The sequence below is a fragment of the Leptinotarsa decemlineata genome, unplaced genomic scaffold (genome assembly GCF_025532065.1).
Source record: "Leptinotarsa decemlineata unplaced genomic scaffold, Ldec_3_MD MMD2_tig00001719_RagTag_RagTag, whole genome shotgun sequence".
NCBI classification, from domain to species: domain Eukaryota; kingdom Metazoa; phylum Arthropoda; class Insecta; order Coleoptera; family Chrysomelidae; genus Leptinotarsa; species Leptinotarsa decemlineata.
The window spans coordinates 8,431,122-8,446,001 of NW_027412569.1; the positions used below are offsets into that span (position 1 = coordinate 8,431,122).

At 35.9% G+C, this 14,880-nt stretch overlaps 1 protein-coding gene across 4 annotated transcripts in view; it reads right to left on the reverse strand.

The window, feature by feature from the left end:
- Positions 1 to 3,072: 3,072 nt before the first annotated feature.
- Positions 3,073 to 14,880, reverse strand: part of stl (ADAMTS metallopeptidase stall) — a 44,636-nt gene continuing 32,828 nt past the window's right edge. For all 4 annotated transcript variants that reach the window (XM_074176408.1, XM_074176406.1, XM_074176407.1 and 1 more), the window contains 13 exons: positions 13,095 to 13,356; positions 12,847 to 12,952; positions 12,461 to 12,595; positions 11,229 to 11,335; positions 10,990 to 11,132; positions 10,647 to 10,864; positions 8,262 to 8,443; positions 7,928 to 8,059; positions 7,031 to 7,284; positions 6,528 to 6,639; positions 4,746 to 4,903; positions 4,520 to 4,685; positions 3,073 to 3,289 (listed from right to left, as the gene is read on the reverse strand). In XM_074176408.1, coding sequence (XP_074032509.1) covers positions 3,162 to 3,289; positions 4,520 to 4,685; positions 4,746 to 4,903; positions 6,528 to 6,639; positions 7,031 to 7,284; positions 7,928 to 8,059; positions 8,262 to 8,443; positions 10,647 to 10,864; positions 10,990 to 11,132; positions 11,229 to 11,335; positions 12,461 to 12,595; positions 12,847 to 12,952; positions 13,095 to 13,356 — 2,103 coding nt within the window. In that variant the 3' untranslated portion in view covers positions 3,073 to 3,161. The remainder of the gene's footprint in view (positions 3,290 to 4,519; positions 4,686 to 4,745; positions 4,904 to 6,527; positions 6,640 to 7,030; positions 7,285 to 7,927; positions 8,060 to 8,261; positions 8,444 to 10,646; positions 10,865 to 10,989; positions 11,133 to 11,228; positions 11,336 to 12,460; positions 12,596 to 12,846; positions 12,953 to 13,094; positions 13,357 to 14,880) is intronic.

A 14,880-nucleotide genomic window follows, 5' to 3' on the forward strand; every position in this document is an offset into this window, starting at 1 on the left:
GTATATTTCCATCAAATAAATTTATAGTTGATACAGTTCACACTATGTGTTCTCATTGTTATCTTACATTAACAGCAGATGTCTCTGATCACACTCGCAACAGAACTGTTCCTAGTTTTTGGGAAAGAAAGTTTTTGGCTTTCTACTACTCCATATTGATACAAAGAAGTAGGAATCTTTCAAAGAAAGGAATGAAGCAATCAATTTAAGTAGTAACTCTTCACATAGATGTGCAGATCATGCAAAGAGGTACCTTCCAGACACAAACTGGAAGAAAAAGTTTTCCTGAAACAGCTACTTTCATATAAACATTAAATTACAGGAAAGAAAATCATTTTGAGACAAATATTTTCATATGAACACTGAATTATACAAAAAACACTTTTTTCTACTCAGTTTCTATTCCAAACATTCCTTATGGGATTAAGTCAGATATGATTCATAGAATTTCTACACAATTTAAAATGAAAGGTAAAAATTTCACTTACATGGAACACTGTCATCCTCATTGGTAGACATTGATGTTTCGCCTTAAGACACTTGTCTTGGGGCTCTTCAGTACCAATCCGGATGGAGTAGTAGGAAGCCAAATACTTTCTTTCCCAAAAATTCTAAAAATTTAACCCTTTCAATGTTCCTAATTGTTCCATAGTTTCAACGTAGACAAATGAAACAAACTTTGTTCTCAAACTAAATTCCTTGATAGGTATCAGTGCCATGTTTCTATTTCTTTTTGGTTCTTAGCACATGGTTTCTGCAGGTTAATTATAATTTAAAACAAATTCGAATTATTATCAGGAAAATTTCTAGGAATCCTTTTGCATTAGTGAAGGATTTCACCTTTTTTAATGTAGTGTTTCATTATATTGACATGTATTCTTTGTATAAACTTGACATACTTTTTGACACGACCATCCTCACCAATAGTAATTTTTTACCATTTTGTAAATTAAAAATAAATTACTATTATATAACTTTTGTAGATTTTTCTTAAAGATGATATCAATTTTATCGAAATATTGGAATAACTTGTTATAATAGTACAATTCCATCTGCTGATCACACAAAGATACTTTCCAAGTTTACATATATTTCATTTTTGAAAATGATAGGATTTTCTATTTGTGATGAAGTACATATCTGGATCTATCAAACAATATTCATTATTGCTGAAGCCTAAGGGCCAAGTTCAACTTTTATATTTTATGGTATCTTCTTTGTTGCTCGTCTGTATATTAAACTTTTGTAGTGCCATAAGAATAGATGTTGAAAAAGAATGAAAACCTAAACCTGTGATGAAAACAATTCAGGTCAGATATCAACAAGTTTTACTAATTTTTCATCTGTATTTATTCAATCTCGACAAATAATATAATATCTAATTAATGAAACCAAAGGATATGATTCTAAGGACCAATCTGGCTAAACCACGAGAAAATTGCTCCGAACTGACGTTATTTAATTCGTCCTGGAAAATCTTGCTGTCAAATTTGTTGATGACTGTCTTGGTTGTAGTTCTTCCGAATGAGAAAAACTCCTTGATGATCCTTATCAACCAACTGAACCAAGACTCTGTCTTAATAAGAGTGCTTCGTCTGTATTCTGCTGCGTTTTCTAGAAAGAAACAGGCTATTAATATCTCAATGTAATAATGTAGGCCGGTAGGATAATATTAAAAAGCAAGATGTGAATTATGCATTTTTATTTTAATATGAGTGTTATGATACTCCATAATTCCTTTAAAAAAGCAAATTGAAGCGAATTTATGAACACAGAATTAGCATAAATGAATTTCAATTAGCAAGTGGAAGATTCCCACATTTTTGTATCAAGATGGAGAAGTAGAAGGGCAAAAACTTTCTTTACCAAAAAACGATGGCATTCGTGCATTTCCATCAAAAATTCAAGTAAATAGTATGCAACTGAAGTAAGAAAGTTGAAAGTTGGTTTGTTAGCCAACTTTCACTCATCACTTGTTACTCAATAATTGTAAATTTTTCAGTATTGACGTGTCCATTAGAAAGTGAGAAATTCAACTCAACTGTCACTTCCTAATCGAGTGTGCATAAATTCAACATTAGATATACTTAACTCACCCATGTTTTGTTTTTAAATGATGAGAACCAAATATGCTTCAACCAACACGAAATCGAAACTTGAACTCAATTGCTTGTTTAATAATACGTAGATTCCGTAATACACAAAAAATTTGACAGCTAATACCAGAGCAAGGGAATCCCATAAAAAAAAATAAAGGTTATCTTCTTCTTCTTTTTTGATTCAATGACCTCAGCAACAAAGGCTGTCCGGACATGATGATGGGAATGTTGGTATGTAATTGACTGCTTGACACACTGTCAATATTAATAACTGTTAAACATTTTCAACGTCACAACTGTAGAATTAGAATATTTTTTAGAATTACTTCTTGCTTATATTAGATACCGTTTGAAAATTGTAGAATTGGCTTCGATGCTCAATATAACCTTGAAAAACTAAAGTGATCGTTGGGCCGTAACTATTCATCTAGCAACGTAAAAGTCTTGTCTTTATTGTCGGTGACGGGTGGAAACAAATGTGTAATGTGTCAATCCCAATGATAGATCATCATAAAATTAATCGTCCAGGCAACTTAATTTGCGAATTGATTTCTTAGTAGCTTCCAGCCATGTAATACAAAGCCAATATTTTAAGAATGAATGGAATAATATGTTGAAACCAAAGTCTTGAAAAATCATTCATGATTTAGTAGATCTCATCAGTGAAGCTGGGCTAAAAGCATTGTTAGAAGGGTTGAAACAGCGTTTTCTAGTGTTTGATCATAAATGCGCTATGTTTGCGTAGTTGTCATGGAGTGAAATTTGGATTGGGGACGACCAGGCGTATCCCTCAACGAGACAAACGTTTCAGGGCTGAAGGCAATCTTGTATTGAGCGATGGAATGTACTTGATGATTATCGGATCGAGTCAAATTTTGGGAGATACCAAGACACTTCAGTCAATGTACTAATTTATTAATATACGTTCATTATTCATCAACTCAGAAAGAAGAATGAATACAAACATCACCAAAAAGTAAAAGAAATTTATTATAAATGTCGTCCATAGGCTACCAAAATATGAAATCTACAAGAATAATCACATATGAAAATATTCCGAAGTTAGGCGAAATTCACGTAGTCTTCGCTTCTAAAGTATCTTTGAGGGTGATGTTGCTGCTCCATGTCCATGTTTACATGTATGGGATTGTTCAAATCAATGTCATATTTCACCGGATAGCTCGGATTACCTGCAAAAGAAGGACAAAGTTATTATAAGTTAGGAAAGGAAACATTGATATGTGTATAAAAACCTGTTCAGAGCAGAATATGAAAACAACTACAAGAGTTTTTTTTGACTATTTCAATATTCAGAAGGAGATTATCAATAATAAACGTTTTAAACCATATCTGACGATGTCATTTGGAGCACATATACTTTTTCATGTTGGCTACTCTATATAATTTTCATTACTATCAGCTGATATTCAAGTAGATGACATTGATTATTAATTTTATCATTCACTTACTATGTGTATTTGTAATTATACAGTCAGCTGTCAAATGTAGTTGATGTTTATACTGTCTATTTTTGAATTTTATTCATTTCATTTAGAAAACGGTGGGAAAAATTCAACCACAATGACAACTGACTCGTATGACGTATACACAGACAACAACAAAACCATACATATTCGACAACAAAGATGGGGAATACTCTTTCGTTTGATAGACTGATTCGATGGACTCATTATTAGTCCATTCGAAACGTTAGCGCGTTTCTACTGGTCGAAGCAATCCATCAAAAATATTCTGGAGAGATTAGGAACTCGCCTATTTGTTTCAATCAAACCAAAAGTTACTTGTTGAATAGCATGATGGTTCTATGGTTAATCCAAAAGGATGCAGTTGTAACTGCTAGGTTAGTACTGTTAGTAGATTAACCTAAAAACTCGACATTAGGGAGCGTTTCACAATGATCGATGCCTTCGAATAGCGTAGTAAGTAGTAACCGAGTTCAATTGCTTATCGTACTTTTGGAAGTTATTCCTGAAAAACAAGCCAATAGGGATTATTTAAAAAGTGATTGAAACCACGTCTATGTGAATAGTATAGCCCAAAATATTTCATCATGGGAAAACTTCTTAAAATCGTTTTCAACGGGAGAAAAGAGTATATTTGAACAGATCGCACGGAATTCATTATAAAATAAAGTTAACCAAACAACAGTGATGATGTTTGTGAGCAAGTGACGTTATACCGTTTGTTTGGTGTTTACTGTCGCATAAGTTGAAAGTGATTGTGTTATTGAGATTTCTAGTACGGAAACTACCGAATAACGGAAAATTGTATTTTTTATTCATATAGCCTGCATATCCCTATTAAATTATTTTATTTTCAAAGGGAACAAAGCTGTAGAATACTTCCTGTGGGTTTGTTATAAAAAAATGGATATCCAGAAAATCAATTTGATTAGGTACCTGACAAAGTCCTATGTAAGCCACTGATGATATCCTCCAACTCCATTTGATTCAGTTTCGTCATTATTCTAATTGAGCCGTTATTGTACAAGGACCTCCGAGATCTGGACAATAGGGGAAGAGTAAATTCACTTTCGGACAATGGTGTGTCGTCACCACCGAATTCCTACGCAAATAATGAAAATTTCATGAACAAAGATCGATGATCCTTGCTAAGTTAACTCACCAAACATTTTCCGCTAACGCAATATGCTTTTTTCCCGGAAGTTCCTCTTGAGCAATCCGTTCCAAATGGAAACCATCCGTCTTCTCCGTTGACTAGGTAAAACCTATGGGAAATGAAATCGTCCTGGCAAGCTATTCGACAAGGTCTATCTGGATCCTCTAAAAAACAGGTGATTGCTGATTATGAAGGAAACAGGTGGACATAATAAAAGACAAGATGCTTCAATAAAGTCACCAAGGAATACAAACTTGCATCCCATCCTCTAGCTTCTTTCTCTCCATACCAACAACTCTATTAGGTATCATTAATATTTTGTGAGGAAATTAGAATGGATGCATTGAACACACGTAATTAGAGAACAACAGATAGATATCTAACCGAAAAAATTGTGTGGTTGCGAAAAGAAGTGGCTAAAGGAGATATGGAACGAACCAACCTGAATTCTATTAAGGATAGTAGAATTTGGATTGTAGTAACGGGTTATATGCATAATTTATTCAGTGAAAAGTTTGCCATGTACGAATATGGTTCGTTCAACCGAAGAACTCGTGAAAAAAGTTAAAACCTACTAAAAATGTGGTGGTTCAAACGTGGTCATGTTTGGAGCATTACGGGGTGATTATGGTCGTCATAATCGACGTACTATACAAGGAATTAGCAGGATTATGAAGCAATTTAAAGAGACTGGAAGCGTTATAGATGTGATAAGGTCTGTGCATCATCGGAATGTGCGCATTGGCGAAACTATCGCTTCTTTTAGTGAAAGTGTGACGGATAATTCGAACTTGTCAATTCCACGGCGTTCTCAGCAGTTGGGTTTATCTTACGGCTCATTATGACGCATTTTGCATTTGGATTTGCACCTCCATCCAGTCAAAGTCCAACCCACACAACAATTGAAGCCGACTGACCATTCACAACGCCGTAGATATGCTGATTAGTTGTTCGAGCAACAAGCTTTCAATGATGATCTTTCGAACACAATTTTATTCAGCGGTGAAGTTCATTTCTAACTTGGTGGTTACGTCAAAAAGCGATAATGTCACATATGGGGCTCAAAGAACCCAAAAGTGATTGTAGAAAAACTATTGCATCCAGAAAAAGTGACTGATGTGCATTATGGTCTGGAGATGATATTGGGGCTAGTTTACAAAAATAATGCTGGAAGAACCGTTACCGTCAATTCAGAGCCCTATGGCCGTATGATAATCGACTTTTTTTGACCTGCAATAGAAGATTATGAACTAGACGATATATGGTTTCCACAAGGTGGTGAAACACGGCCGATTTTGACTTTATTGCATGAGAAGTTTCCACAGCGCGTGATTTCACATTTTGACGACATCAATTGGCCACCACGATCAATTGATTTGACTCCTTTAGATTTTTTTGTTGGACTTCGTCGAAGACTGTTTCTACGCGAATAATCCACTGAAGTTGGAGGTTTTGAATACCAACATTCGTCAAGGTGTTCGCGAGGTGTACCCGAAATGTGAGAAATAGTGGTCGAAAACTACCTCAGAAGGATCAATAGATGCAACCAACCTAGAGGCGGTCTTGTTTAAATGTCATTGTATTTCACATTTAATGGCAAAGTCCATGCATTGAAATGAAATGACAGTTTCATCGAAATCATAGATTCATGTGTGTTCCATTTAATTTCACTGTTGAAACCGAAAAATGGATAACCCGATATATTGATTTAACAAGTAGAAAACAACAACACCACTATGGTTTTATTTGCCATCAAAAATATAATACAGCGGTAGTACAATTTCTTACCAACAGCTGGCGATATCTGCATCCCTAGCCCAGAAAGACGTCTCACTCTCTCTTTATATTTTGTGCATACCATAGAAGCGTGCTGGTAAGGCGATTTAACACGGCTGCATCCCTAAAAAAATTGGATAACCTACAGCAAACTTGCCAACTTCTTGTATTGCCATCATTTTAAATCGACTATTCGGTAAAAGATGTACCTATTATTTGAAAGCGGAAGAGAAAGGGCTACATATAGAACCTTTAGAAACACCACAGAAGATTTGTAAATGTGATTATAGTCAATTATAACACTCTTCATAGTAAAGTGTTTCAATTTTCTCTTCCACTTTTGTATTCAATAAATAATATATTTTGTTTTTAATTGCTAGACAAAGCAAGAGCAAATGAAAGTACGAAATGTTTCAAGTATAAAAGTATGTATCAGTTTTTTGTCTTGCTAATATTTTCTTCATTGAAATAGAGAAACTGGACGCCTATAGTGGTTTTCAAAGTCTTTCACTTACGAATTTGTCCGGCTGACACAACTGAATGCTGGACCTGCCATGCTTCTTGCTCATCACTAATCGTATTCCAGATCCCGGCGAGACGCAGTTGTAGTGACACCCGCTGGCGCTTTTCCATCGGATGGCACCCTCTCTCCCTCTCAAACCTGTTCTCCAGCTGAGCTCGTTGTCGCTTTTGTCGACGGGACACAGGTCTGGGGACTGAGCGAACGCTGCCTCTTCCAAGGAGTCGCAGATGAATTCTTCGCATCGTCCTGTAATGAGAAATAATTGTGCAAACCTACCTAAAATAATTCAGAATACATACTGTCGTTGTTTTTTGATGAAAAAATCATGGAAAATTAGTCGTAGTTGAATACACTTCAATGACATGTACAAAAATAACTTACATAGAAGTAAATATTTCTTGCCCGAAATTCAAATATGTTCTTTAGACGAAATGTCTATAGAACAAATTATACTTTCAACAGTTATGGAAGTTAGAATTTCAAAACAGGTATCAATAGATTCCTTTCTTATAATTCATTATTGCTACAAATAAAAAATACAATTGAGTAGCAATTCAGTTGCTTCACTATCCCATGAAAAATATAGAATGCTATAATCATAATCAAAATTTGAACCATGAGAGAAATGAAAGAAAACAAAACATAAATATTGCAGTACACAAATGACCATAGAAGTTCATTCTTTCATTCACACACGTTCTATCATCAAAAGCTATTCTTCTGACAAAGAAACTTATTTATTATTGTCATGTGTCATCTGTCACTACTAGGAAAGCTGTGTGGCAGCTAACGTAGTCATTTACTCTAAATTAAGAGCTTTCTTCAGCTTGACTAATGATAATAAGAATCGAAAAACTTGAAGGTAAACCATTTTTTATTCAATGTTTACCTTTGATGCAGTAACTTGCTATTCCATAACGATTTCTACGGATTTGACAAGCTGTTCCATCTGGAAAAGTCCATCCTCTGCTTTTGGTACTTCCGTTGCGTTTTTGGCACCAAACCAAGCATGCTTCTTCGGCTAAAATAAAAGACAGTTTGTAGATCCCCATAATATTCAAAACTAGATTGAAAACTTCATCATTTCAATAATGGTAATCGTCATCATTTTTAAGATTTTCAAATAAACTATATGGTACCCGGAAACAAGAAGCTAACCCCACCAGGAGTCTATTATACTTCCACTTAAATTTTATCTGACTTCAAATATTACATATTCTTACCGTCTGAGCTGATTTTTTGCATTCCCAATCCAGTCAAGTCCTTATCCACGTCCTTGACTCTGTTGCAAATTTGATCTGCAAACTCCCGAATGGTCAACCGAGGAACATTGGAACACTGTTGGGCAGTGCAGGTCGAGTACCTTGTGGATGGTCCGTCGCAGTCTGTACCTGCACCTTGGGGGCTAAAATATTTAAATCAATTATATAAATGTTGCACAGCAAATAAAGTGATTTATTTATACAATATTTTATGAAATTTGTGGCAGTTTTCAGGTCAAAGAGAGTAAGTTCTGGTTATCTTCAAAGCAAATGGTCCAAAAGTTCCCCGATTTTAATCCATCGGCAGTGGACGTGTCTGTTATTAATATTAATTTCCTCTTCCTTTCGGGCATAAATGTTTATCAATCACTTTGATATTTCCAAACGCAATAACGTGGCTACTGCTAATTCATCGGTGACTATTCTCTCGTGTTCAGAGATCCATGGTTACAATGTAGATAGAACCACAGCTACGAGGGACCCGGTAAAGCCCCGCTGTTAATAAAAGACCTCCGAAGTCATGAAATGACCTTGGACCCTCTCTGATGATATCTGTTAGCCTGAATATCGATTCCACATCGTATTTTTCATTAACTTTCCCGATCCTCTCCGTAATATTCTTCACATCGAGCAAGAAAGCTGTCCAATATGTCTATTAACATTTTTGGGTCGTATTACCTACTCAAAATCAGCTACGCTAGACCCCGTCCCTTCGAATGCAGTTTTCAAATAATTGTGTTCTTCGGAAGACCCACGGATTCACAGATCCGTCGGGCCTGATCAACGGAAGTTTTACTCCGTCCCATATTTTGTCATGGTTGGTAGTTGGAATACCTTTACTTCTGAAAGTAATTATTTTCTTGCTCCAGTACTGCTGAATATTCAAATGTTCTTACAATCAACAACTTACGTCTAACTTTTTTATTACTTCATTTTCAGAAACTAGCAGTGACGGCTCGTGCATTGGAGAACAAGGGTGGCTAAAGTCATAAAGACTATATACACACACAAAAGCCCGCCGGAGGCGCGAACATTTTTGGGGTACCGCACCTATTTAAAGCAAAATACGTAATATTTGCATACATGCAAACAAAAATTGTGTATTAACGAAAATTATACGTATAAAACTGACCATTAAAAAAACAAAAGCAAGGAAAAAAGGTTGTCTTTGAGTTATTTAATATAAATGAACTGATTATTAAAATAAATTATGCCATCTTTTTGAGCTGTATCTGAAGCTGTTGCTATATTTTGTTTGCTAAACAATTTTAATTTACAAGACGAAAATATATGTTCCTTAGATTTAAAATGTCTTTCTGTAAAACGAGGTAACACAAGGCCAACAAAAAAGTTTTTTTCGTATAATGTTTAACCCATCGCATTTATCGTACCAACTAATATTAAATCCTCGATTTTGTCGAGGCCTTCCCAGAATTTTAATAATATAAAATTTATTATCATAAGATAAAGACTTAAAATTATTTGTCAGCAACCAATCGACTATATCGTCAGATTTTTTAATGTCGTCCAACTTATCCATAATAAATGGAAAAAAAAAACTTACCGAAAAGTGAAAACCTGAAAACACCTTGAAATTGAAAAAAAAACACTTCAAAAACACTTTAAAAATATTGCCAAAAAGCACTGCTATAATACAATACTGCCTGTTTTATACATAAATAACAAATATTATCAAGAAACACTAAAACGATTTACCGAAATATTTTTCAGTCCCGGTCCGTCACGGCATCCCGTCCGGATAATTAAATAAAAAACAAACGCAGTCGTACACTAATGGAGACCAACTGAAGGCTAGCCTCCTCTAAGGCTATAATTTCTGCAACTAAAATTATAAATCGGGATGTATGTCGCTGGCTGGATCGGTCTCGCGGAGCTTATGTTTTCAAAGCGGTCGGAGGCTTGACTCCCTTGCAATTCGGGTTGATGGTTTCTTCGTTATTCGTTCGTGGGCGGTGCGTTTGAGATTTGTTGATGGAGGATACAGTGTGGTACGACACTACGTAGTGAGTGATAGTATTTTTCGGGCATATTATGTATTTATATTAAAAATTAATGGTAAAGTAATGATACCCAAGCATTTTCAGAAAAAAATAATCATAATTATATTTGTCAATATCTTTTAATTTATTGCGATGAATAGCTTCAAATTTTATGGCCTCCTCTGACGAGTCGCCGCTGGAAACTAGATAGAGTCCTTTTTATCCTTTACTACAAAGCTGTTGCGATTCTACTGTCACAAAACATATTTTTTCTCTATTGAGCATTTCGTGAAATATTTTCGGGAATTTTGGGATTCATTTATAACTTCAATGCCACTTCACTCACCGAGGATTGTTGCACATTCGCTCAGACACCATGATTCCGGTACTTCCTGATCTGAGTCGCCCCTCTTCGCCAAATAGACACCCAGAAGCGCATTCAGAGAAATGCTTCCATTGACTCCATCCTCCGTTGATTTGCCCCAATCGAGCGGCTGTCTGCTGAGAAGCGTACGCTGCCGTTAAGGCTAGACCTTTCACCACACATCTTCCGCCCCTACACCACTAGAAAAATTTAAATCATCAGAATCAGAAGTGGGATTTTTCACAATAATTTTGTTTCAGAAGTGGGATTCGTCATATTATTTTGAAAGTGAAATGAATAGTTGATAATAATGGGCGATATTTACCATGTTATTACCGCACGTGGTTCCTTCCAGGGCAGGGTGAGAAGTCCACGTATATCTTTCTCTTTCACAGTGCAAGTCCCTGCACACGTCATTTAAAGGTTGTTGAGAAGAATGCCTGCTGCCTCTTCCATATTTAAGCATGCCTGTATGAAAGTGTCAGATTCAATACAAATTTGAATTGGTAAATTAGGGTGTCTTTCAGAAATAAATGATAGAAATGAACTTTTATTTTTACTTACATTGTTGATTTGCATCGAACCGTTCTCCTGGAAAAGCTCCCTCAGCGCTGTGGTCCAGTTTACCAGCTGAACTTCCATGGTCCAGCAGACATCTGGATTGGGGAGTACTGGAACATCAAGTAGCCAAAATTGAGAGAGAAAAATAACTGAGGAGGGCGGCAAAAATGTAGTGTAGTGTGAAATTTCACTATAAGGTTCTACAAAAACCGCTATATGTGATTCAGAGAATTCCAGGTTTTATCAAGGATAATGATAATAGTAATGATAAATGCTTTTATTGAAAGGTTAATCAGTACAAGAGATACTAACCTAACCTAACAAATAGCAGAATTCAACATTTGCACATGATAAATCAAGGCAGAAATTGCTCTTGATATTTATATTCACCTCCGTGACAAATGGAATATCCTCACCATTGAAAGAAAGAGGGGTGGAATTACCAAGATTCCTCTTCCAGGAAAAGGAGATGACCACAGTTTTGATTGGATTCACAAATATCTGCTCCTTCTAGCACAAATTGGGAATCTCATCCATAATTCTTTATCCTTTTCGAAGTGGTCCTTGCCACGATGACAAGGGCATCTACCTTAGCTTGAAAATCTACTTCTCTTCCGTCAAGAACATCGAGAAGGCTATGCATTACGAGTGATTATTGACTCTGAACCTAATGGTCTCATTGAAATAGTCGTAGATGATATTCTGTTTACGATCATAACATAGATTGTAAATCTAAAGTTTTTTCAGCAAAGGCTGATGAAATACGGCCACTACCGTCTCTTTATTGTCGAGGAATCGGATGATTTTCTCGATGAGGTTAGTAGTGCAACGGAAACTTGTTCACCTTGATTAAGCACGATTTATATTACCTGCCAATTCCATTGACGGAGTATTTGTGATTCACCATAGTACAACCGATGAGACCTATGGCTGGTTGAAATGGTACTGTATGGTATCGAATTCTTTGCTTTCGGGGTCTATTTTGATCTAATTTTCTTGCAGAGAAGGCTGCAAAGAAATATACAACGATTTCTCTTCCGGCTTTCGTTGTAGAAGTTTGCCTTTGTATCGAACTACCGTAAAAGACACCTGTTTATTTAGGATAAGCAAGACTTTTCTATCGATCCCACAAATGATGTCTTTGTTCGTGTCTATGTTTACCAATAGGGAAGTATTTGTCCCTACTTCAGCACTGGTCTAAAACCAACAAAACTTATCCTAAGTTTTGCACTTACTCCAAGAATTTCTGCAAATATCTCTTGCTGCAAGAGGACCAAGTATTTTTTCCACTGCCCAGCGTCGGTGACATAATATAGCTGCTTGGGTCACAATCATTTTCTGCTAATGGACCATCGTGTCTCATACCCAAACTGCAACAATAAGTATTCGATAAAATCGAGCAAAATATTCATCTGGAATGATACATATTGAAAACTTAAACAACATTTATTCCTACTCTGACATGAAGAAAAGTGTTCCTCACGGATTCACGATAGGGCCATCAAGTCGATACATTTTGGAATGATATATAAACAGATATGAATGTATTGGAAATTGATGATAATTTTTGAAACAAGTAGGTACGTTATTAAATGACAGAATTATAAAATTTTAGTCTTACCTATGTCCAATTTCGTGAGCTACTACATATACGCTTTCAAAATGTCTTCCTTCGTTGACTGTACAACTGCTGGTGGTGGTGCACATGCCAGCCACAGGGGCCAAACCTGCAACAGGCATTTGAATTGAATTCTTGTCAAAAAACATTACCAACAGAATGCATATTTTTTGGAAACACCGTATCAGAAAAGCAACCCTGGGTTTTCTTTTCTCTTCAAAAGCTTTTTCCAACTACTGATAAATACTCACCAACCACTTGATTCGAAATCTTTCCATGCTTTCCCCGAACGTACAAATCCAATCCGGTCAAGATGAGAGCATGGTCCCAGTGCAAGGGTTGACTATCTCCGGGAGGATTTTTAGTTTTCTGCCAGTTGCAAAAATTTGACAGAAATCTGTCAATATCGGGAGGTCTGAGCAAGCCTGCCACCTCCTCTTTCAAGATTTCTAACCTCTTCAGCACGAAGTTAACCGGCCTTCCTAGGCTGGGGTCGTGATACAAGAGTTGAACCTGGAAAAATGCGATTGAGTCTTTTAGTAGAAGAAAAATTGTTATATTTAGTTCGACTCGTGAGGCTTGTTACAGAAGGAAGGAGGATTAAATGCAAATTTGAGGAGTATTGAATGGATTTCACTCTGCAGAAAGGATTGAAGTGCTAGTACCACACACATTGAAGGTCGGTGTGGAAAGATGAACTTGAGGGTGAAGGCTGTAAGACTAATAAAAACATTGTTCACCAAACTAAGGAATATAGTGCCTTCAACAAGTAGAACATCTTGCACTAGAAGAGCGTAACTTTCAATGGGAACAACTCTCAAGGTCGAAGTCTTGACCTCCAGTCAGGAATGTACAAGGCACTGGTCATCAACTCCATATGAGTCCGAAACAGGTAGGGCGATATGAAAATCTATGATAGAAAAACAGCTCAAGAAATATATCAATGAGAAACATAAAGAGTACTGGAGAAATACACGTAGGAAAATAAATGAGGAAATCTTCGTATAGGGACCGTTGTTACGAAGAATTGAAAACCTGTTTCAGCAGAGGAGAAATTGGTTCAGAATATTCATAGGGCTATTCACTGGATACTGTTTATTGAGAGACTCTTGAAGAAAATAGAGTCGTATTTGCTTTAGATTTGTTTACTGCCAGTCTTCAAGCATAGCCCATTGACTAATAAGAAAAAATAGAGTCGTGCAACAGAAACAATGCAATAAAGGAACAAAGGCACGTCGTAACTTTTTTATCGAATGTGACACAGCCATTCAGATATTGTTAATGGACTTAGTTGGTACTTGACTGAAGACTAAATAGTAATAATTTGAAGACAAAAAGTCATTGATCCATATAGGTCAAGGGGGAAGAACATTTTCCAAGAGAACGAAAGAACATACAGGATGTAACTGAATAAATGTAAAACATTTAAGGAGGTGATTCCTCATCGAAAAAATATAGGATCTTTCATATGAAGAAACTTCATTGGAACATCCCTTGTTAAGAGGAGGTACATAAAATTTGTATAACAATTTTTTTCACAAGCACTGAAAAAGTTACAATATTGAAAGTAACCTGACGTTTTGTACTACCAAAAAGACACTTAGCCAGTAATTTATTTGGTTTACCCCATGGTTGTAAGAAGTGGAAAACGCAACCCCTAAAATTTATTTCCAATGTAACTTTTTGTCTCATTATTTGTTTACCATTTAAAAATTTATTTCCGATACCCCCTTCAAGGGGCTGTATCTTAACAAGGGATGCTTCAATGACATTTCTTTATATGAAAGATCATATCTTTTTTCGATGAGGAATCACCTCCTCTAATGTTTTACACTTATTTAGTTACACCCTGTATAAGTAGTTTCATAAACTGTAGGGCCAATTCAGCACTTATGAACACTTGCTAGGAAAAGGTCATAAGTTCGTTCACAGGTATGGGAGATTATTAGAAGAGGAATTCATGAAAATGTTGAAATGAAAAGGATGAAAAACTCAAAATAATCGCCCCATTGTAATTATAATGAATACATTCAGTTT